Source organism: Cydia fagiglandana, chromosome 14 (genome assembly GCF_963556715.1).
Source record: "Cydia fagiglandana chromosome 14, ilCydFagi1.1, whole genome shotgun sequence".
Taxonomy (NCBI): domain Eukaryota; kingdom Metazoa; phylum Arthropoda; class Insecta; order Lepidoptera; family Tortricidae; genus Cydia; species Cydia fagiglandana.
This window is the reverse complement of record NC_085945.1, coordinates 1,123,794-1,148,538: the sequence shown is the minus strand read 5'-3', so window position 1 is coordinate 1,148,538 and position 24,745 is coordinate 1,123,794. Positions and strand designations below refer to the sequence as shown.

The following is a 24,745-nucleotide window of genomic DNA, read 5'->3' as shown; positions in this document are numbered from 1 at the left end:
TTACATCTCGTTATTCTATTAAATTAATTATTCCACTTCGCTGACCTTTTTCTAGTACATAGTATTTCGTTTCTGTAAGGATCGCAGTTCTAACCTAACCTAACCCACTTTTCTAATAGCATTTCGATTCTGTGAGGGTCACAGTTCTAACCTAACCTAACCCACTTTTCTGATAGCGGTTCCGTTTTGTGAGGATCGCAGTTGAAACCTAACCCAACCCACCCAAATTACGTAGAATTTAACGTACCTATATTAACATAACAAAAAGTACAAATTTAAATAGAGATGCCTATTTGTCAAATTTGCGAAGTGACAATTTTGACCAATTTTTAATTGTAGTTAGTTTTAGTTTTATATTCCTATTTATGTCTTTTAGTAATTTATGTAATTTAATATTTCTTATAATGTTGTACATACAATAAACAAGAGTATTTTGACCAAACATCTTTTTGGAATATAATATTAGACAATAAAAAACGTTTGCTAAATAAGTTTTTGTCCTAATAACATTTGACAAAGTAAAATCATGCCAAATGATAATTTGACCAAATAAATTATATGCGAAGTGTAACTTTGCTAAAGGTTCCTTTGGGAAATGAAACTATTGCGATAAGTTTGTTGGGAAGTGAAATTTGGCGAAATGTATTTGGCCGAAACGAAAGTACACCATAATAGATAGCTGTGTCATGTTTTAAGTCATCGGAAATCATGACAATGCTGCCGTGTTTTATTTCAGTGCCATCTCTATAGTAATAAACCGAATGCAGAGGCACATTTTCACGCAACACCTCACGGTAAAGGGCCTCGACAGTCTCGGAGGGAACCTGAAACGTTTGGCGACGCGTGCAAGTTTGCAGTTACCTCCAAGTAGATCAATAATTTCACCAATGCGATTGTATGACTGGGCAAAATCATCTTTGAAGCAAACGGCAATCTACTATTGCTCTAAAGACGATATTCAACGTCAGAGGATATTTTTGCAGGCCAGGTTTGATTCCGCAGTCACGATTCCAGGAACAAAAAAGTTTCATGCGTTTATTCCGAAAACTGACGGTCTTCTTGTAAAAAGAACGACCTCTAGCATGGATTCTTATTGTAAAATAATAAAAAATATGAAATAAACTGGTAAGAATTGTTGACTTTCTTATTTCATTATGTTATGATTAGAATTTACCAGCAGTCTTACTGAATACATGTTCTTATAAGCTAAACACAAACAGCTGCTATATGTATGTATACCAGTACGGTACCTCGCACTCAGGGCGACATGTATGTACATTTATTGACCTATTGTCTTAACCAATGGAGATCCCATTCTGCAACTTCTAGTGTATTTTGTACACACTTAGGGCTATATTTTGAGATAAAAAAAAATAAAAAAAAACTGGTCAAAGTTTTCGAAAAATGGTTTTGAAAAGTTTACTTCCGGTTTTAACCATTTTTTTATTTATATTTTTCAAAATTGATTTCTTCGCTGAAAAGATCATTAAAAATTCTATACAAAACGCTTGGTTTAATAATAAGTTATATATTTTAATTATTCGATATTCGAGTTTCAAAAAATCGGATTTTCAATTACGGTAATTTTTTAAAAGCTCATAATTTTTAAAATAAACGTCATATATAAAAAATATTTGGCGTCCGGTTTTATACCTACTAGAAGAAGAACTAAACCAAATATAAACAAATTCGGGAACCTCACTTTTTTTTTCCTGTCCGCTTCATATGAAATGCCCCATATAGCAATTTGTGAGACTGTTTAAGTGACAAGCTAGGTGTCAGATTTTAAGTGTTCGGTGTTGAAATAATATATTTGTGGAGTGTCGGGGTGGAGCTAATTTCTCAGTAAATTCACAAACCTCATTATAATGTAAATTCATGAAATAAATTTCAATAACATCAGAGTTTAGAGTGAATTATATTAAAGTTTGTGAATTATCAATCAGTTTAGATTAAACGAACTTCGCTCATTGCGAATATTTGAATTATTCAGCAGGCCTATTTCCAAAATGAGGTGTAATTCGACTCTAGAGACTAAATATGCATCAAATTACTTACCTTTGACTTTATAGTAATTACTCATTTTAATAAACGAATTGCATGATAAAATTATACAACAAAAAAACCTTTTCAATTTGATAAAAATAACAATAGAACCATGAAAATGACTTAGCTTCTCGAGTGTATTTACTTTAAACTCGATTCAATTGTAAAAGTCTCAAAGGGAAGCACATTTTACAATGCCAGCGAGTGCTTTAAAAATACTCTTTTTTCCAGAAAAGTTACTTTATCAGCTGAAGTGTAAAAGGAAGTACTTTTTTGTAGTACTTGTTTTATTCATATATCTCTGTATTTCATGTTCAATAAATACATAGTGACAGATAAATTGGGCCAAATCTTCAAATATCTTGTAGCACACCTTAGCTAGCATAGAAATAAAGTGTTGCGATATATTCAGCCACTTTTATTACTATCTATTTTACGCTGATTGTAAAGACAGGTGTAAAAATATGGGTGGTTACAACATAATCAAAAATATGTGCCATAGTTCTTAATTCGCTGACATAAGGACTATTTCTGAGTATGATGAGTGCACCCATATTTTCACACTTGACTGTACAGTCGCCGTCAGATGTATCTGAGCCGCTAAGGCACTCACAAATATCTGAACACGGCGTCAGGGCACTATTGTCAGGGCGTTAGACTTCCTGTTCGGATATTGTGAACACCTTGGCCGCTCCGATATATCTGATGGCGACTGTACTTGAACACGAAAACCTATGAAGTTCGTTTAAGCTAACCTAGTATTTCAAATAAAAAGGTGGGAGTGCAGTATCCGGAGACAAGAGTCGTGAACAAGCAAGAGGAGCATGCGCTAACAACCATCGACAAACACGTTACACGGCACCATAATGTGCGCACACGAAGAGCGACGCAACTTACAAGGGGACCCCACTATCGTCGGGTGACAAGCAAACGTCACTAACTGACAACATTGAAATTATTGGACAATAAACCGTGTTACAAGTGTAATAAAGTGCATTGTTACTTAAATTTTTTGATAGTACTTAGTGACTTTTGCTTGTCATCCGACACTATCATCTACACGGTGGCTAAAAAATAACTACTTTCCCGTTGTGAGGGAGGTTTTGGGATTACACTGTGCAACTTTTACTATGGGATCAATCCCGAAATCGCGGGAAAAAAATTACCCTCCCATAGAAAATGGAACAGCCAAAATGTATGAAACAGCAAAATTTTTTTAAGCGATTTCGGGGTTGGTATCACAGTAAAAGTTGCTCAGTATAATCCCAAAACCTCCCTGGCAACGGGAATGCAGATATTTTTTTGCCCACCTGTATATCACTCTATTGAATACCGACAATAATTTTGTATTTTTTAAGAATCTTCGCGCCACTTGCACCATCTCACGAACCCGGGTGTTCGCGAGCCTAACGCCATCTAGCGGGCATCCCAAGAAGAGGCGGAGTTTCCAAGCACGGCCGCGCGGGGGCGCGGCGACAGCCTCTATCACTTTACCATCTTACACGGCAAGGCACACAAGCCGCTCTCGCGATTTTTGCCAATTTTTATATAAAGTCGCCATATTATCATAAGTTGTACAATTTCATTAAAAATATATAAAATAAAAACAGTTTCGTAAAATCAAAATAAGAAGAAGTCATTGAAGAGTCCCGCCTGCTGCTCCTGAGACCTCCTGAATCGCTAACCTCCCAAACATTGGACCTCCGAGCCGGAAGCTATCAACCAGCGCCAGGATCAGCAAGAAACGGTCAGGCCATCCATTCTTCACCTTCTTCCCTTCAATCGGCATTGTGCTAATACCGTGTCTATTTTGTAACCTTCCAGTGTCGAGCACGTGTCGCGTGGTGCATACGGCCGCCATTACGTGCCAACAACGAGTTTCGGGAATAAACTGTAAGTGCTTTACATTCTCTCACACACACCATGGCTACTCCTAAAACAGCAGTGACTCCAATTTCTTTAACTGTCGATTTAAACGATCCGCGTGTCTTGACGCAAAGACGAGGCACACTCAAGGGTAAACTCACGTTATTCGCTAAATATGTCGCTACGCTTAATAAGGCTAATTTAACGAATATTCAAAAAGTCGAGTTACAATTACGCATAAATAATGCCGCGAGTTATTATCGAGATTTCGATGTCGTTCAAACTAGGATCGAGGAGTTAGCAGAGTTAAGTGACCTCCCTATAAACATTTAGAATACCGCGAAGAGTTCGAGGGGCAATATTATCAGACAGTGGCCGCAGCGTCCGAATTAGCTGACGTTGGCAACAGCCCCGCTGTTGCTAACGGCAGCGCCGCTGCCCCTGCCAGCGCCGATTCCGTGGGCTATAAGGTTAAATTACCTACTATATCACTCCCCACATTCGACGGTTCGTACGAGCATTGGTTAGGGTTTAGGGACACGTATACTTCTCTGATACACGATTCTAAGGACCTGGGTGCCATACAAAAGTTTCATTACCTACGCGCAGCCTTAACCGGTACCGCTTTAGAAGTAATCAAGTCCTTGGAATTTTCAGCAGAGAACTATACAACCGCGTGGGAACTTCTTGAAAACCGTTTCAATAACCATAGGTTACTAACACACAATTACGTAAAGTCACTTTTCAACACGCAATCAATAAACAAAGAATCTGCTACACAGATTAGAAAGCTGATTGACTCTGTGCTACGTTCCCTTCGTGCCCTGAAGACCCTAGGTGAACCTACGGACTCCTGGGACACATTAATTATTTATTTAATTGTCACAAAACTAGACGCATCTACGGAACGCGAATGGGAGGAACACAAGGGCTCAATCAACTCTAATCGGCAGGATTCTACCTCTCGCATTAAGCTAACTGATCTGATTACTTTTTTACAAAATCGTGCAGATATGTTGGAATCTATTGCGGCAAATCATTCCAAAAATACGCACTCAAATTCGCATGAAAACAAAAAGTCATCAAATCAGTCGCAATCACACAATGTACACGCAACGCATAGCTATGCTTCTAGCTCCACGGTTTCACAGTCACACACAAACAAATCCAGTTCCAAACGCACTTCGCCTCGCAATTGTCAAATGTGCAACGCTAATCATCCGCTTTATTCGTGTAATAGTTTCCTTGATTTAACTGTTCCCGACAGAGTTAAATTGATTGAGGACAAGAAACTATGTCACAATTGTCTTCGCGTTGGTCACACAGTTGACAACTGCTTTTTTGGCCCGTGTAGGATCTGCCAGAAGAAACATAATAGCTTGATCCATAGCCTGAGTAGTGACAGTGACGGTGCATCAGCTTCGGCTGGCAGTGTAAACAACAAGCCGCCGGCGAGCGCCGTCCCCGCCACCTCGGCTCATCACACTATTACACTTAATTCGCACACACTCTCACCGCCGTTAATACCGGTATTATTATCTACTGTAATAGCAGATGTTGCCGATAGCAACAATAAATTACATAGGGCTAGAGTTTTTCTCGATAATGGCTCAGAACACAGTTATGTCACACAAGCTTTCGTAGACAAATTAAATACGCCTTTGATACAGTCCACTTATAATATTTCAGGGTTAGGTAAATTAGTCACGCAAACCACACACTCGTGTCAGCTTAACCTGCAGTCTATTACAGGTGACTATCATGCACGCATCAATTGCATGGTAGTCGCTGTCTTAACGGAACCGCTGCCGTCAGCAGCGATAAGCGCGCATTCCATTCGCATTCCAGACAATATTCAACTCTCTGACCCTACTTATTTCAAATCATCAGATATTGATATATTGATAGGCGGTGATTATTTCTGGGGCTTGTTAAATAAGGATCGATTTCCTCTCGCAGAAGGGCCTTATTTACAAGATACTAAATTTGGTTGGATGGTCGTGGGTCCGATTAATAATAAACGCATTAAATCAAACAAGACTACTTGTCATTTCACGCAAACTTTAGACACACAATTAAAACAGTTTTGGGAGCTCGAGGAGGTTCCTAAGATAGGAGACGGACTGACTGACGACGAACGCGCCTGTGAACAGCTGTTCGCTTCGACTACGCAACGCGATAAAGATGGTCGTTTTTTAGTACGTTTACCACTAAAGGAATCAGCCGATGCGCTCGGCGATACCTACGATGTAGCTAGGAGTAGGTTCTTATCATTAGAACGCAAACTCGAGCGGCTCCCGGACTACAAAAAGATGTACTGCGATTTTATGCGTGAGTACATTGAGCTAGGGCACATGTCACTTATACACACATACACAAAGCCTTACTGCTTCCTTGTACACCACAGTGTATTAAAGGATAGTCTCACTACACGATTAAGAGTCGTATTCAATGGATCAATGCCCACCAGTTCAGGGAAATCCCTGAACGATTTGCAATTAGTCGGGCCGACCATACAAAACGATATCTTTTCCATATTGTTACGTTTCCGCGAGCACAGATACGTCGCCTGCGCAGACGTGGCAAAAATGTACAGGCAAGTCCTTATTCAACCCGACCAACGGAACCTTCAACTAATTTTGTGGCGAGAGAACCCTTCGCTGCCGCTAAATATTTACCAACTTAATACGGTAACTTTTGGTACTTCTTCTGGGGCCTTTTTAGCCATCCGCTGTCTCAATCAGCTGGCAAAAGAATGTGACCACGAAGAGGTCTCTCGCACCATATTAGAAGACTGCTACGTGGATGACCTAATTACAGGAAATAATGATAAACACGCTTTAATTGACATTTGTGAAAAGGTCACCGACGTACTTCAGTCAGGTTGTTTCCCACTCCGAAAATGGGTGTTTAACTTTGACGTGTCGCAATTTTCCTCGTCCAAAATTACGTCACGCGAATTGTGTTTAGGCGATAACTGTCAAAGTAAAACACTCGGTTTAGGATGGACCAACAACACTGACGAATTTCATTACACGGCAAAAATACAACAGGATATTAACGAACCGATAACAAAGCGCAAAATATTATCGGTAATTTCACAAATGTATGACCCTCTCGGGTTACTTTCGCCGGCCATAATTATTGCCAAAATTTTACTCCAAAAACTATGGCTGTGCCGCTTAGATTGGGACTCGGAAGTACCTGAGGAGGTCGCATCAGCCTGGCGTAGATACATACTCACACATACCCAACATATACATAGCCTCCGCATTCCTCGTTATGTTATGAATGCGTCTGCGCATTGCACACAGTTGCACTTTTTTTGTGATGCTAGTCAATCGGCCTATGGAGCCTGTGCATATGTGCGTTCGCTTTCGGGACATAATAATGAGGTCATAACAGTGCATCTGTTGTGTTCGAAGAGTAAAGTCGCTCCTTTGAAATCCGTCACTATCGCGAAACTTGAGTTGCTAGGCGCGCTGTTAGCTGCTAGGCTGTACGCAAAAGTAATTAAATCGCTTAAAGTGAAGTTCGATTCTGTGTATTTTTGGTGTGATAGCACAATCGTTCTAGGGTGGGTCCGAATGTCACCCCACACCCTTAAAACCTTTGTTCAAAACAGAGTGTCTGAGATAAACGAGTTAACCGGGAGCGCGCAGTGGTTACATGTAAGTAGCAAAAATAACGCAGCTGATTTAGTTAGCCGCGGCCTTGAACTTGACGCGCTTATCAATAATTCGTTCTGGTTCAACGGACCGCCCTTTTTGCATGAACCAGAATCTGACTGGTTACCTAGTACTTTATCGCGCACTTCTGAAATAATACCGGCCGATTTACCTGAAATAAAAACAAATACAATTAGTATGACAAGCCAAGTTAACACCGATGTATTCGAATTCGACAGGTTTTCGTCTTTTAACCGCTTACGGCGCGCGGGTGCTTATGTTTTACGATTTATAAACAACACACGCATTAAAAACAAAATAAATCGTAAAACTGGCCCGCTGACTGTTGACGAATTGGATGCATCGATGCAACATCTGGCGCGTCTTTCGCAAATGAAATCTTTTCCTGTTGAGTATGATAAGATGATAAATAACTTACCTGTAAAACACACGCGCGGGATTAATAAATTAAATGTCTTTCTAGACACCGATAAACTGATAAGGGTCGGTGGTCGTATTAGTAATGCGACTAGTTTTTCATACGACAAAAAACATCCGATTTTGCTTTGTTCGAAACATCGTTTCACACAGCTTTTGTTTCAGAGTGAACACATACGATTACTGCATGCGCCTCCTAGTCTCCTGCTTGCTACTATCAAAGACTGCTGGTGGCCTCTCGGAGGCACTAATTTAGCAAAGCGAGTAGTACGCACCTGTGTAACCTGCATTCGCATGAAGGCTAAAACGTTCGCGCCTATAATGGGTAACTTACCTTCACTACGTTTGGAACCCGGGTTCGCCTTTATGAGCTGCGGGGTAGACTACGCGGGGCCAGTATACGTACTTAACCGTAGGGGTAGGGGCGCTAAGCCTCAAAAGGCATACATCTGTCTGATAGTTTGCTTCACGACGCGCGCGGTTTATCTTGATTTGGTCACAAGTCTTAGTACCGAAGGATACCTACTCGCACTTAAACGCTTTATTTCGCGCCGTGGTAAACCTAACGTCATATATTCCGATAATGGCCGTTGCTTTGTAGGGGCGATGAAAGAACTTTCGTCATTCCTACAAAACAATGCGAGTAGTATCATTGAGTGCGCCGCTAATGACAACATTAATTTGCATTTTAACCCCCCTTACGCTCCACATATGTCAGGTTTGTGTGAGAGAGCTGTACAGTCTTGCAAATATCACCTGAAGCGCGTTATTGGCAACGCGAATTTAACTTTTGAGGAATTTAGCACGGTTTTAGCACAGTCTGAAGCCCTACTGAATTCCAGACCCATGCATCCTCTTTCCACAGACCCAAACGACCTTTCCGCATTAACTCCAGCTCATTTCCTTATTGGCCGACCGCTGACAGCGCCGCCCTGCAGGGACTTGACGGCAGAGACGGGCCGGCTCCCACGCTACGAGATGCTGGAGAAAATGCGACAACACTTTTGGCAGCGGTGGTCGAAACAATATATTTCTGAGCTGCAGACCAGAACGAAGTGGCAGACGCACGGCCAGGATATCGTTCAGAACTCCTTAGTTCTGGTCAAGGAAGATAACCTACCACCCCTCAAATGGCGTTTGGGACGGGTGGTAGCTCTGTTCACAGGACACGACGGAGTCTCCCGCGTCGCTGACGTGAAAACAGCGAGCGGGACCATACGCAGGGCTTTCACCAAGCTTTGCCCTCTCTTGATGACGCCAGAGAGTGAAGCTGCGCCAGCCCCATCTACATCAACACAACCACATTGAAAGCGGGTGCTTTCAAGGCCGGGGGCATGTTCGCGAGCCTAACGCCATCTAGCGGGCATCCCAAGAAGAGGCGGAGTTTCCAAGCACGGCCGCGCGGGGGCGCGGCGACAGCCTCTATCACTTTACCATCTTACACGGCAAGGCACACAAGCCGCTCTCGCGATTTTTGCCAATTTTTATATAAAGTCGCCATATTATCATAAGTTGTACAATTTCATTAAAAATATATAAAATAAAAACAGTTTCGTAAAATCAAAATAAGAAGAAGTCATTGAAGAGTCCCGCCTGCTGCTCCTGAGACCTCCTGAATCGCTAACCTCCCAAACACCGGGGTTAAACCGTTAACCCAGTGTCAAATTGTACCAGTAACCACGGGATGATGCAAGTTGCGCTTAAGAGATAAGAGGGTAAGCTAGTTCAGCTTACCCTTTCTTATATTCTATATTTGATGTACTTATGTATTATATTATATGTAGTTGTTGTAAGTTGCGTTTCATTGCAGTAAAAAGACAAAATATAAAGGTGGAGACAAAAGGTGTATACATAAACATTACATAGACACAAATAATAATTTACTTAATACTATAAATCTTATATAAATCCAGAATCCAAAATACACTAATTTATACATCATATTTTCCATTAAAAACTTTATAAACAGCACCTAAAATATTCACAGCATATTTGACTGCCACAAAAATAGTTTTATTCGCGAACCGAATTCAAAGCATCAATAAAATAACATACATTTCAATTTTACGCTTGAATAACCGAGCTTTTACAACAAAATAAATGATTGATTGTATCTAAACATTCGTACGTGATTAATAAATGGATTGACCACTGCCCTTACCATGAGTATGCAGTAAACGTTAGCCGCTAGCGACTGTGTAAACTCACTCGTTCTTTACTCGTACCAACAACCAGTACCAATTCAATTAAATCCAATATATCAGTGGATTTAATGTAGTAGTACAGATATAGTGAATTATCCTTTCTTAAGTGTCATGCTATTTCAGTCAGCTTAAGTACAAGAAGAAGGTTGAGTGAGGTAGCATGGCATGGTCTCCTCTCTCCCACTGCCCTTATCCCACGTCATGTGGGGTCGGCACAACATGTTTTTCTCTTCCATTCTCCTCTGTCTTTCGTGTCCTCAGCACTCACTCCTCTTTCACACAATCCATCCATCGTTTTTTGGGTCTACCATACGCTCTCCGTCCATCAACATTCATCCCTAACATTCTTTTGCCTATATGGCATTCATCCCTCCTCATTACATGCCCATACCACGCTAACCTATTACTCCTCATTTTAGCATAGGTAGCATGGCATGGTATTACGAGAAAATATGATGGGACATGATTATGTACAAATATCACGAAATGATAAATATAATTTTGCGGTCGGGACAATTCCCTGGCCTAAATGGTTAGGAGGCGACGCTTCAAAACAGGACACCTTCGGCATACCGGAACGTAAGGTACAGATGTAGTGTGAAATTGTTTTCCTTCGTATTTTCTCGGAAACGTTCGTAAGTATCCGTCATGCTACTTCAATCAACCTTAGTACTTGTTCTACCGAAACTGACTGAAATGGCAAGACACGTTCGTATGTTTCCGTGAAAATACGAAGGAAAATAATTTTGCATTACATCTGTATGCATACGCCGTACGCGGTTATCCCACTGACTCGAATTCGCTGCACGCGTTATAGCAATGGCGTGCGAATTCGCATCCAATGTGAACACTGTCATACAATATGGAGGTCTGCAAACTTGGTAAGGGCAAACCGACACATTGTAATGCATCAGCGGATCCTTTGATGTCCGTTTGTGCGCTAATTGATTGCTCTGTTAATCCGATCACTCACGCAAACCATTCAATATGTATTCGTTTCGTACATAATTACTGACATTATTACCAGTACAGGCAAAGGCCTAAAGAGGTATTTGGTTCGTTATTATGTTTTCATTGGTTCGTAGTTAAATAATGCTAAACATAATCTAGAAAATGTTATGTCTATTGATTATCTACCTATACACCCTATAGCGCAAGTAAAGTATTATAGCGCAAATACAGTCAACGATACGTTGACATTTTTTTATTGATGCATGTTTTTGATAGGTAATTTTATCAAACGTTGGAGTCGTTGGAGTTTATATATCAAAGCTAAAGGAAAATATTTTGAAGATACATTTTAACGTTTGCGCCGTTACAAGTACCTACACCCCGCGGCCCACCATTGCGTATGTAGGATCCTACATCCGATATTATATCGGACAATATTTTACTTTACTTCACATCTCGCTAATAAACATTGTTTTACATTTTTACAACCAAGTCTTACAAGTCTAAATTAAATCACCCATTAGCTCACGGTGCGCTGTAAGCAAAGCCCCTGGTTTTATTTATAGGGGCAATATCCTGCAAGTCTATGGGAGGTACCCTGTACCCTCAGTCCCTCACAACAGCAGTTTGTGAACTGTGATTAAAAATTTAATGGAATGTACACTACATGGGTTGTAGTGTACATTCCATATGCTGCTAATGCACAGAGAGAAGGGGGGTTTCTATGCAGGGGGGTCATCTCTCTATGCAGCTAACTGTACCCATATCATTGAGGAATATGGAAACAAGCTTAGAGAGCTGATTCCATATATGGCTTTCCTTACTTTAACAATAATAATTTTATGTAAGGCCGCGGACTGGACGCAAGCGGCGCGCGCCGCGGCGAACGGCAAATCGAGGCCATTTTTACATTGCGCTCAAGGAAATGTATGAACGACCTTGATTGGCCGGCCGCGGCCTTAGCGAGTCATTCAAATTAGGTGCATTTGCGGTGCTTTAGTCCAGTATCGTCATGGAAGACAATTGTAACGAACATTTTGATATCTAAACAATTATTATCCGCGCGTGCATTTCGCTCGCATTCGAACGTGTCGAGCATAGGGCGCGAGCGAGATGCGCAGACGAATGATAACAAAAAAACATAATTTTGATATCAAAATGTAAGTTTAAATTGGCTGTGCACACCTCAAAATACAAACCTGACATACCTGTTTCAAAAGCAGATCGGAATTAGGAGAGCAGCACGTAACAAGATGCTTCGTCAGATGTAAGAACGAGGCCAGGGTCTCGGGCGTCAGATGGTCTCGACTGCAGCGCTGCAGCATGTGGGAGATGACCAGGAACCCACGGCATTGCAGCATGTGCTGCTGTACCGTAGCGCAGGATTCCACGAGGGAGCAGACGAAGCCGAGCAGTTTTGAGCTGTGGGACAACATCTGGGCGTCATATAGAGCAATCGAAATCAAATCGGATAACATATAAAACTCGAAAATGCGCGTTTTCCCAGGGATAACACCTAGCTAGATGGATTTATCGTCCCCGAAAACCCCCATATAGCAAATTTCATCGAAATTGTTAGAGCCGTTTCCGAGATCCCCGAAATATATACATAAATAAATATATGTACAAGAATTGGTCGTTTAAAGGTATATATAAGATTATGTACTAGTGGATGAAACAAGTGATATACACCTACAGCTCGCGTTCAGACGTATATTTATTTATTTACAACGAAAACTAGTACCAGACAGGCAGACATAGATATATGTTCATGCCGCGTTTTATATTATTAAGTTATGTTTAGTCCATTTTAAACAGCTCGCTTAGCAAATTCTCCTGTAGTTTTTATCTAGTTTTAGCCAGAATGCCAAAAGGCATCATTCTTTATTTATAGCTTTTATTTACTTTCACCTGACCGTTGTCTGTTTGTCGGTCTGTAATCAAATCTTGCAACTTAAATTTGATCCACTTCGCGGTTTCCGATTGAGCTGAAATTTTGCATGCATGTATAAATCGGATGACAATGCAATATTATGGTACCATCGAGCTGATCTGATGATGGAGACAGGAGGTGGCCATAGGAAGTCTGTGATGAAACAACGCAATCTAATTGTGTTTGGGGTTTTTAGAATTGTCTTGATGAGTATTAATTGCCTGTGGAAAGAAAAGTACAGTCAGCGATAAAAGCTTGTACCAAAAATGAAATTTTTGCCAAAAACTTATTAATTTATTAACATTACATTCGTTACATATCAAAAACGTATAATCATTATCGCAAAAGACTCAAAGGGGAAATAGTAAAGTGTTGTCTCAAAATGTATCACAACTTCGTATGGCAAATGGCAACCCGTTCACGCTCGGCTGGATCCCTGAATAAACTCTTCAAAGGCAATACGGGATTAGAGTTATGCGCGGTATCTGTGATGTCAGACTCGCGAGCGCCGCTTGATTCCCTCGAAAAGGATTCGAGGCATCGTCGTATGTTTGGAAAACATGATTAGGAAGTTTAGTTTTTGATGGATAAATAAGGTAATTCACTTTTTACGAGCGTCCTTTTTAGGGCTCCGTACCCAAAGGGACCCTATTACTAAGACTCCGCTGTCCGTCTATCTGTCACCAGGCTGTAACTCATGAATCGTGATAGCTAGACAGTTGAAATGTTCACAAATGAAGTATTTCTGTTGCCGCTATAACAACAAGTACTAAAAACAAAAAAATATTTAAGAGGGGCTCCCATACAAGAAACGTGATTTTATTGCCGTTTTTTGCGTAATGGTACTCAGAAAAAAATACTGCAAAGTTAACAGAAATTGAATATCAACTCAAACCCCCATGCAAATGCGTGTCCTCGCAATAACCCCCCCATAACTCAAGTCGGTTAAGCGAAGTCGACACTAGGCAATTAGGGATAGCCAGGAGTTTATACGTCTTGAGACGGTCCCTCAGTTTCATTTGAGTGACTAGTGATGGGCAAACGTTGGGAATATTGGGAAAATTATTACTTTTCCCTACCTAATAAAAAGGATTAGCAGAAAAACAAAGAAAATATGTTCATTTACAATGACCCTGTATGTTTTTTAAATTAAATTAATATAACATAACTCAAAAATAGACGAGGAAATCCCTACTCATAAATAATAGTGGGAAATTTTGTTTTCCCCAGTTTAATGGAACGCATTTTCCGTTGTAAAATGATATAGATGCGTTTTTGTACATATTCTTTCTAATTAATTAAGTGGAATCGACACTAGGCATATCCAGTTGGTTTATATACGTCTTTAGATGTTCCCTTAGTTACAAAAGGCAACTAAGTTTTTATAGGCAAAAGTAGGGAATATTTGGAAATTACGCTTTTCCCTGCTTTCATTTAATCCTAAATGTTATCTGAGAAAATTTCCGAATATTCCAAGGAAAAAGTCCCAAATATTCCCCAGAGTTGGCAACGTCACCTCACTAGAGACAGTGAAAGTGCATTTAGCCGGGTAATGTGGCAGGAGCTACTTGGAATATTAATGAACCCTCGGCAATCGGACCGCGGCGAATTCGCACTAAGCCAGACAATGTGCCGGTGATTTAGGTGCCCAGATCGCCGACCCCCATTACAATGAGCATTTGTTCGTTTTGAGTTCGAGGTACCTGATAAAGAAGATTATTAAGGGTCGGTTTCAAATTTTATTGTGAGTAATACCTACTCGCATAGGCATAAGTCTTTGTTGTTATCGACGTAATATTAAGATTAATCTGTAGGCTAAAATGATTATAAAGCCAACCACTGACTAACAGTCCGCCGGACGATATCGGACGGTCAGTTGGTCGGAACTGTCAAATTTTTGTTCTAAGTGTTCTAACCGACAGGCCGATATCGTCCGGCGGCCTGTTAGTCATTGGTCTATAATCATTTTAGCCTACAGCTTAATCTTAAAACTTACTTACATATAAATTACTACCATCATACTTGCATTTTTTTATGCAAGAAACAAATGATTACTTCATAATGTTTCCTAGGAACAAACGAATATGCATAGTGAAATGCTGTCCAAGGCATCCTCTAGAAATATTCTGCGCATACAAAACTGCGAATACCGCGAGACTATATTATGCAAATGTGTATGTGTGTTGTCAATTTAATTATCTCCTTATTAATTTTAAGTGATAGGTTCCCACCGAAAATCAGCGCTGCGGCTTACCGTCGATAGCACTGAATGGGGGTCCTATTTAACGTCTATGTGTCTATGTCAAATTTGTAATTTATCTGGTTGGTTGACGTAAATAAATGTAAGTATTTTCTTTCTTTCAAATTGAATAATGCGAGGTCTACCAGAGGTAGTCTACAACTAGTGGTGATTTAGTTGGAAACCAAGCCAAGTTTAGTTCAGAACTAAAACAACTCGCACTAAATCGTTATACCGAAACTGAGCACAAACCGAATCCGAACTCCGGACCGTGCGCACAATTTCCACATGCTTAGTTTAGATAAGTTATGCTAAAGCGAATAAGTTAGTGAATACGTATAAAAGCGTTTCATGTGTGAGGATTAACTTATGTTAAAGAGAATTTTGGTGTCCTTTCTTCAGGGTTTTTTCGAGTTTTTCTTGAACCGATGAAGAAACAGACTTTTTATTGTATTCTTCGATATCTTGTGTTAGTTTTTTTCACGCTTACGGAATGAAAACACGTTTAGGATAAAATTATTTGTATGCGGAAGGTGAAAGCTACTTAATTAATAACAGTGGATCGTGGTCTTGAAAATCCTCAAGATCAATGGTATTTATTATTGCTAGATTTCCATTTTGGAAACATAAAGTAATTCCAACTGAAAAGAACTAATTTAAACTATGCTAAAATATCACAAGTACCAGGACAACATACCATAGCATGGGGTCGCGCTTCGGGTCCGTGGCCGGAGCATCGTGCGGCAAGTCCAGTTGCGCGAAGAGCGGGAATAGAACCTGCACCCCGCCTATGGAGTTCAGCGCGCTGTGTATCGAGTGTGTTACTACTGCTTTCACTTCCTGGGGGAACAAACATGTGTTTATTAACCTTTTACCCGTCATAGAATTTTTCATTGAGCGTGCTCGAGTCGCCCGCGGTACGAAGTTACACGACATTGAAAAATGAGCCCGATTTTGTGGTATCGTCTTAGGTCGTCCCATTAGTTTTTCGTCAAGTTCTTAAATTAGTCCTATTCTGCTTTCATCACTCATTCTACATTGAAAGCCACCGACGATTGTGATTAATGTAGAATGGGTGACGAAAGCAGAATAGGACTAATTTAAGAACTTGACGAAAAACGAATGGGACGACCCAAGACGATACCGATTTTGTATGTCTCATTTATCAGTTAAACGGTAGCTCTCTAGTTGCATGTGTCTCTTTGGAGATACTGTCAGTATCAAGAGTTAGTGGATAAAACAACGCACCAAGAGTATCTGCCACTCTGGAAAACTTTTCCAACTAGAGATAAATCTCTACAGTTCGCGTTAAAGAGTATCTCGGCGCGATTCGGGAAATTAATTAGAGATTAACTAGATACGATATAGTAAAGATATGTGACGCTCCACGGAAAAGGTACCTTATGACAGCTGGCGCTTACGTCACATAGCGCCGCAATAATATTGGAGCGGCGTTAATATAGCGTTAGCGCCAACCGCCATAAGGAACCTTTACCTGTCGGACGTCACATATCTTTACTATTTCATATCTAGTGAGTCTCTAATTCATTTCCCGAATCGAGCCGTCTATTAGTCTAATTGTTCTACGTATATGGTCATATATCTTTTTATTAAGCTATCAGATACTTTTGACGCGTAGTCTGATCCGCTACTCTTAATGCCACCAAAACAAAAATTAAGCGGCTTTTTGAAATTGCTAGAATTACTAATTCTTCTCCGATTGACTCTGCTTCTCAATAGTTTTCCGACCCCCGTTGTAAAATAATCAAATAAATAAAAACTTTTCGGCTAAAAACAACACATTACGTGGAGCTTAATACACCTCTAAGTACGTCTATATTTTATACTATCGTAATGTCTATCCGTATTTATACGGCCATCTTAACTCCCCAGTATAAAGTAACTTTCCCATATCTACCAGGGCATCATAAAACACGAGCATTACCTGCAGCATTAAAGCGTGCGGCGTGTGAACGAAATACGACACGTTGCCTTTAGGAGCGGACTGGAGACAAAGTTGCCCGTCGGTTGCCACGGGGTTGTACATAAACACTATCGCCGAAGACAATTTGCCGTCGTAGAGCACCTGGTTACATTTGAATAAGATTAATAAAGACGTAAACATTATTTCATTGATATCTGTTAAATAAATAATGTGCTCGTGTTGAAAAAAAATCAAACAACCATATTTTTGGCCAGTCTTAGAATTCTAAGGACTCTTTGAACGTCTTACTAGACGAAGGGCGATTGTGCACTACAATGAATTTTACTGTCCGGCAGTCCGAGTTTTTACGGTCCGATATGGCACGCGTTTAAATGTTTATAGTAGCTTGTGCTTGTGCACTAGATGTAATTTTACCGTCCGACATTTTACTTTTCCCCATTCCGGACAGTTTTTTTCCGGACCGAGATGACAGCTATGAAAAACGTGTTTATGCTTGTGCACTGCGTCTGGAATTAGTATTATTCATGACTTGGCCGGGCGAGGTAGAGCTAGGGGTTACCTCTCTTTTAGTAAAAAGACGGACAAGTGCACAAGCCAATCATCCGTTTTTTTCATGCCATATCGGACCATGAAAACTCGGACTGCCGGACAGTAAAATTCATTGCAGTGCACAATCGCCCGAAGACTTTGGAGTATCCTGTTTTAATCCTGAGTTAAACATAATAATATACAAAATAAATAACAGCGAATCGGACAATTCGTACTTAATAAAATAACTGTATTTAACATTACTCGTAGTACCTACGTTTTGCGCCCACCAATCCCAATAAGTGCCCAGTTACTAGTTAAATGCACTGTGAGTAATTATCAAATCAAGTTAATAAAGGTTTGAATGCCATTACTAGAACTTATCCACTGGCAACCTCTGTAGTGAGTAAACACATTTAAACCTCATTGAAATTAATAACTCATTCTGCGAAAGTTTAACCATAAAATAAGTTTCAGAGTTTGCAATGAGGCACAATAATTTTAATTATTTCTCTACGTAAACAAGATTCATTTAAAGTGTATGTTTGAGTTGGGAGGATGTAATGAGTTTGTATATAAAGCAAGGTGACTTTCTCAGTATGAAAATTGTTTTAAGTTCTTTCATAATTAAATTTACGTTGACTTAATAAATTTTAATTCCTGTAGAGTCCGTAAGCTGCATAGCTCTGCAGTCTTTAAAAACAAAGTGTGGAAGTGCACTATAAACGTCAAATTTTCAGAGCAATTAGAGTTTAGACGATTATGGTGGCACTTCCAAAATCTGTTGTTGGCAATGTTTTATGCAGAGGTAGCTTTTGGCCCGTCCCCAAGTAAAGGTGCCTAATTTTCAAGCAATCATTTGAATAGTACTTGATAAAACAAAGTGTAAATTACATCGTCCCACTTTTCGCATAGTTAATGAAAACAATTATTTATCTATAACAATATTTACTTCCAGTTAGGTACTACGAATTTCATTAAGCATGCGATTATTTAAACTAAGTACTAACAAAGAAACATAAACATGCAAAAACGTTAACACACAACCAAGACCACAGAAATATTGAATATGTTAATCTGCTACGAGACTACAATGATAAAGGATAATTCATGCAAACAACATATTTCTTTGAGGTTGGGATCCCCCAGGGTACTATACTTGGACTTACCATATTGAATGCACAACGAAAATCTTGCTTGACAATAAAGTAAGAAGTCAGCACGGTTAAGGAATTTGATTTCTGTGACACTTCGCACCGTGACAATAATATGTTATGTGTTCCTATTTGTCACTAGGGCATGGTACAGAGTTACAAAGAAATCAAATAGGTCGATTGTACCTACATAACTCCTATATAACTTTTTCTAAACTATAGACATATTATCAGGCTACGCTTAAGCCAGTTAGCTGAAGCATGTAGCAGATAAACAATAATATATGATAGCACTATTACAAAACAAAAAGATCACGTAACCCGAACCAAATGTACCGGGATAATATTACACTCACAAGTCCAGAAATACCTAACACATTTGTAACAATAACAGCTAAAAGGGTGTGAGGGTTGTCACGATTTTTCATCATAACGAATACGAACAATGTCTGCTCTTACATAAAACTTGTTAAATAAAACACATGCCTGGAGGGGCATTAGCATTTTATGGTAACTAGTTGAGAATTTCCTGGAGCGCAAGGGAAAGATAAAAACTAGAAAATAGTTATTTGTTTTACAAGGGGGCAAAGTTGTTGTTTAACTGCTCGTGCTAATATTGATACCCTAGCAAGCGAAAGATTCCAAAATTGAACCACGAGCGAAGCGAGTGGTTCGAAAATGGAATCTTGAGCGTTGCGAGGGTTTCAAAGCACGAGGGTTAAACAAAATTTGCCCCCTAGTGAAACACAACATTTTTCACCACACCAACCCGAAGCAAATATTGAATGTAAAATATCAAACAAAATCAAATCCAAATGAATGTTATTAAATATTTATCATCCAAAATCATCATTTAAAAGTCAATTCTATCAGCAAACATAAGAAAACAACTCAAAATTTGCATTTGATTACTTTGCCTCACATGTGAATAAAATGCAACTTTGCTATCAGTTTTTGAAGTGCAAAGTAAGCCTTTCCGAGCTGGTGTGGTGAAAATATTATTACTTAAGAATTAATGAATACGAAACTACTGTAGCTCAGAAGATGCTAACTGAATAAGCACTTTAAGAAGATGTCGTTTAGGTTGACAGGATTAAATAGTGAACATTTTATACTCCCCATTTGAAATAACGATGGTTCTTCTAAATTGAAGATATTTTTATATATGATTATAGAAAACTAAAAAACATAATCAATTAATCAGAATACCACAAGTTAACGTAATCTCCACGTTAGGTATGCCACTTGATTTTTGTTTTTTGGACAAAGGAAAGAAAAAGAAGAAGATTAACGCAAATATTTACTCTACTCAGAGGCCCATGCAAATCCGCTCATGTTCCGAAAAGAAGGAAAAATCACATTATACATACAGGGAGCATTAGCTGTTCTAAGCAAAAAATATCCTGTAAAATGTTCCTATCCGCCCATTTGATTACATAAGTCTCACGTAAAATAGAAAATACCCTGTAGTTATCCCATGAACGCTATCCCTTACAGGCAACCCTATGTCAGGGGCGGTCAGCTTTGACAGCGACCGGGTTAAAAGCAGTATAGGGTTACCATACCACTTTACTCACGCGTTGGCGTATTTATATCCATCAGTGTCAAAACAACACATGTAAGGAACATTACACAGCTTATTGACCTGACTGAATTAAAGGAAGATTAAATTTAACTTCATTCTGATAGATGCAAAAAAAGAAAAAGTAAAATGGTATAAATTGCGAATGGCAAAAATATCAATCTGGAAAAAATGATTTTCGGAAGAGACAGTACACACTCAACACTAGTACACACTAATAAATTAACTCACTTATATACATTTATATCAACTGATAGTAAATATTACACTTGACAATGTATATAGAAGCCAAGATTTTACTGAAAGTTATGATATTGATATCCGTAAATTTAACTCGTTGTTGGAAGATCATATGGCAGTAGCATTTAAATAAAGTTAGTGATTTTTGGGGAGCCGAAGCAAAATATCTTGATAATGCTAGGAAAGTAATGAGCAAGAAACTTAACACTATCCAGAATATTACGACTATCTTGACTCTGCTTTTATAATAGATACTGCAGACTGCAGCGCATTATGTAACTTCAAGTATCTAACGCACGTTCCTAAACTTAGTACTCAGCGAGAAGACACTACTTAGAAAGTGTCTGATGTCTCGAAGTTAAGCAATGTAAGCTTTAGTGCTATTCCTATGGCTTACCGTTTACGGATACTGTTTTATCACGCTGTGACGTAGACAAGAACGACCATACTCATTTAGCTGCATGACATTATGCACGTGATAAATGTCAATTTTGATCACCATGCGATGGAACTTACGGACACTGTCATTATAGCGCTGTCACGTAGACAAATACGAGTATGATCATCAGATCCGTATGGTGATGTCTGGAAGGATTCATATAAATAATCGATTATTTAATGAAATAAATAAAATATATAACTCAGGACCGGCCGGAAAAGTACAACGACGGGAGTTGTGGAGATTAAGGGGAGAGGCCTTTGACCAGCAGCGGGACACTATACAAAAATAAGTCAGGATCAAATTACAATGTTGAACGTATTTGCTGTAACGATAGTAGTTAACCCCGTTAAGTATTTTGAATTAATGGAAATTTTTCAAGTATAAAAACATGATCAGGATATTCGCACAGATCTTAAGGTCTTCTTCCGCTGGCGGTCGACTCACTCTTAATCGCAGCCAATACGAATTCACCGTCTTATGTCTCAGTAACGAGACAACTTCTGTCGTATCCGAGTCAGACTGCCGAGATACAATATTGCACTTCAAATATGACGGTGGAACTTTTAATTGAGCTTACCTAGACGTAACAGTGTTAGCTTTAGTAGCTAATCTTAGGTTAAGGTGATATCGCATAATTGGTAGTATATGTATAGTCGGTGACTTGGTGCTCTTTGGAATAAAGCCCAACATCTATACAGCTCAATAAAAAAGGAAGAAATAAAATTCGCACGCTTCCAACCAGAAGCTAGCCAGCTTTGGTAGCTCAGTAGGTTAAGAGCGATTGGACCGGTGTTCCAAAAGGTCGAGAGTTCGAGTCTCGCCCGAGATTGTGTTTTTTTTCAATTTTCCTTTATTTCTAAGCTAATATAATTTAACCCGCTACATGTTAGAGAGCGTACGCATGAAATCAGGACCTATATTCGCTGAACATTTCTAAGTATTTTCTATTGCAATATTACGATCTTATATGAACATATATTTAGTTATGACAATGCCAATCAATATAAAAGTTAAAAAGATGAAGGCTCTAGCAACACAAAACGCCTTTTAAGTATTTCTGACCTCCAATTTTCGTCCAAAGATTGCTGCGACAAGAATAGAATACATTTCTAATTCCGGGCACGTCGCCCGCAACGTATCAAACTTTTTAACATAATTTTCGAGATTTCCACTGACTTTCTGATGCAAAAAGTTCCGCAACGTTTCGGGCATATGATGAACTCGAGTTGATATTACTTGTGGAATTTCCCGACGAAATTAAATTAAGGAATAAAACTAATATTAAACCGCCTTGAGGAAATATACTGAGAATAAAGCGAGCTTATATGTTTCGAGGCTGTTTCAATTTGCATGAAGTGTTGTTATTGCAAAGACTATAGATTAAATTTATTGTTCGTGATTTTGACTCGAGTTTTGACTGCTTAATTTGGAAGGCAATATAATATAGATGTTCCTAAATATTAACTACGTTTTATTTACCTACTTTTCCTACATTTTGTCTCAATGGTTTTCCCCGACGTATAAATGTACTTTATATTAATATTGACACAGCGGCCTTTATCTTGCAGAGACCCAATAAATAGCTGTCTATTCGCAAGCGTACCACTGGTGAGCTTGTTTTTCTATAATTTTCACAGTATGTAGTAAGCTCGGAATTATGAAACTAGGGCACTAGCATTACCAGAAGATCTACATTTAATCGAAAACTTTCCGAGCTAGCCGTTGCGCCGGTGCGGCGTCGCGTTCTCTCTATCCGTTGCACCAAACTTAATATTAAGAGGTTCTAAAACTTTGAAAACATCCGGACTTTTGGATGAATGTTGGAGTAACTGGAAATATTTATGTATTCCGTGTGCCTCGCCCAAGTTTCAACCTTGATTGGTGCTCCGTGAACAGAGTTCAAAGAAGTTTTTGATTATTTTTTACTCTTCAAAATGCTGTGAGACTAGGTTGTTCAGGGGTAGTAATATTTTCTAGTAACATATTCGCTGAAAGCCAGGAAAACTATGATTATCAAAAAAAATACATGATTTGAGTGCAGTAAGAGTAGTAAAACCTTCAATTACCACCCTAAATGTACTCTCTTTGCTAATCTTGAGTTGAATTTTGATGTGACAATAGCAAAGGGTCTAGCCGCAATCCTATAGTGAAACTGCCCCTGGCTGAAACGTATACCTTTCTTAGGCGCGTTTATTTGTCTTATTATAAGATATCGTTTTACCAAATTTCAAGCCTAGAATACCCTTGGTTTGGCAAAAAAATATTTTTTTAAATCGTTTTTATTTTTTGTAGCTAAACTAGTAATTCTATTTGATTGTTTTGAAATTTAGATGTTACATGCCCTAATCATGCACATAATAATAGTTCATTAAAAAAAAAGATTATAACTTGTTTAAAAAGGCTTAATTTTTTTTTAATTTTTTAAACTTTTTTTATACGTTCAATCAAAATTTTTGAATTACTTCCCCTTTATTACTTTTAGATGTTTTTTAATGACCTAGGTGCTTGCCTAGGGTTCCATTTGGCAAAAAGTACAAGTTTTTTAATCATTTTAAAGTGCTATTTCGATTTGTCAACTCAACTGTCGGGTTTGCACGGCCAGTTGCGTTGCGTGCACTTTTGTAAACACAATCTCAGTAACGAGACCGCCCCGCCCCTCCTGCTCCCCTGGTACTTCTGCTCTTGTATTTTATTAAATTCCAGCCAACGTTGGAATTTATTTAAAACTTGTTACCGGTGGATTTACTTATTGCCCTTACAACATCCAAGTTTGGAATCTGAAATTTAGATATTAAATCCCGGCAAAGGATTACGATACTTCATTATTTATTAAGTCCATGGCTTTAAAGCAGGCCACTGACGAGCCTTCCAAATGGATGCCGTTACAATCGATTCATCCAAATCGACGGCATCCTAATACTCGTATTAAACATTGTACGTTTTTGACATTCACGGACCGATTTTGGATTGCAGCCACGCTATTTGGACTGTTGGAAGGCTCGTCAGTGGCCACTTGAAGACGAAAGTGAAGGGCCCGCGCGAAATCGCCTTTTTATACAAATGTAGTCCTTATATTTTCTTCGAATTTTTAATTATTATAAGAGTGAGGAGTAAGGAGCATTAAAAAAATTTGTATGAAATCAAATCTGTTTTTCGCTCCAAATTTTTACAAAAATAAAAAAATGTATAAAAAGTCAAACGTAGTTATGGTTAATATACATCAAATCATGCAAAAATATTTTCCGTTATGTCAATATCCTGAGAGGAAAATGAGGACTACGTGTGTATGGAGAAGCGGCCGCCCCCTTTCCCCTTTAGTATTTTATTAATTTTAGCGAAATATAGCTCGTAAGCCAGTTACGAACAGGTGGCCATTGACTGGCGAATTACTCTATAATCTAAAATCTAAAACAGTTCGTCTTTGACCAAGTGCTAGTAACAACATTAAAAGGAATCAATAGCGCAAGATATCGGCGCGCCAAATTAGCTCCTATCTTCTATGAGACCCT

At 39.0% G+C, this 24,745-nt stretch overlaps 1 protein-coding gene across 1 annotated transcript in view; it reads right to left on the bottom strand.

The window, feature by feature from the left end:
- The window catches only part of LOC134670633 (neurobeachin), a 604,515-nt gene that overhangs the window by 266,792 nt on the left and 312,978 nt on the right, over positions 1-24,745 (bottom strand). The window contains exons 11-13 of the mRNA XM_063528438.1: positions 17,291-17,431; positions 16,043-16,185; positions 12,382-12,595 (exon numbers count right to left, since the gene is read on the bottom strand). Coding sequence (XP_063384508.1) covers positions 12,382-12,595; positions 16,043-16,185; positions 17,291-17,431 — 498 coding nt within the window. The remainder of the gene's footprint in view (positions 1-12,381; positions 12,596-16,042; positions 16,186-17,290; positions 17,432-24,745) is intronic.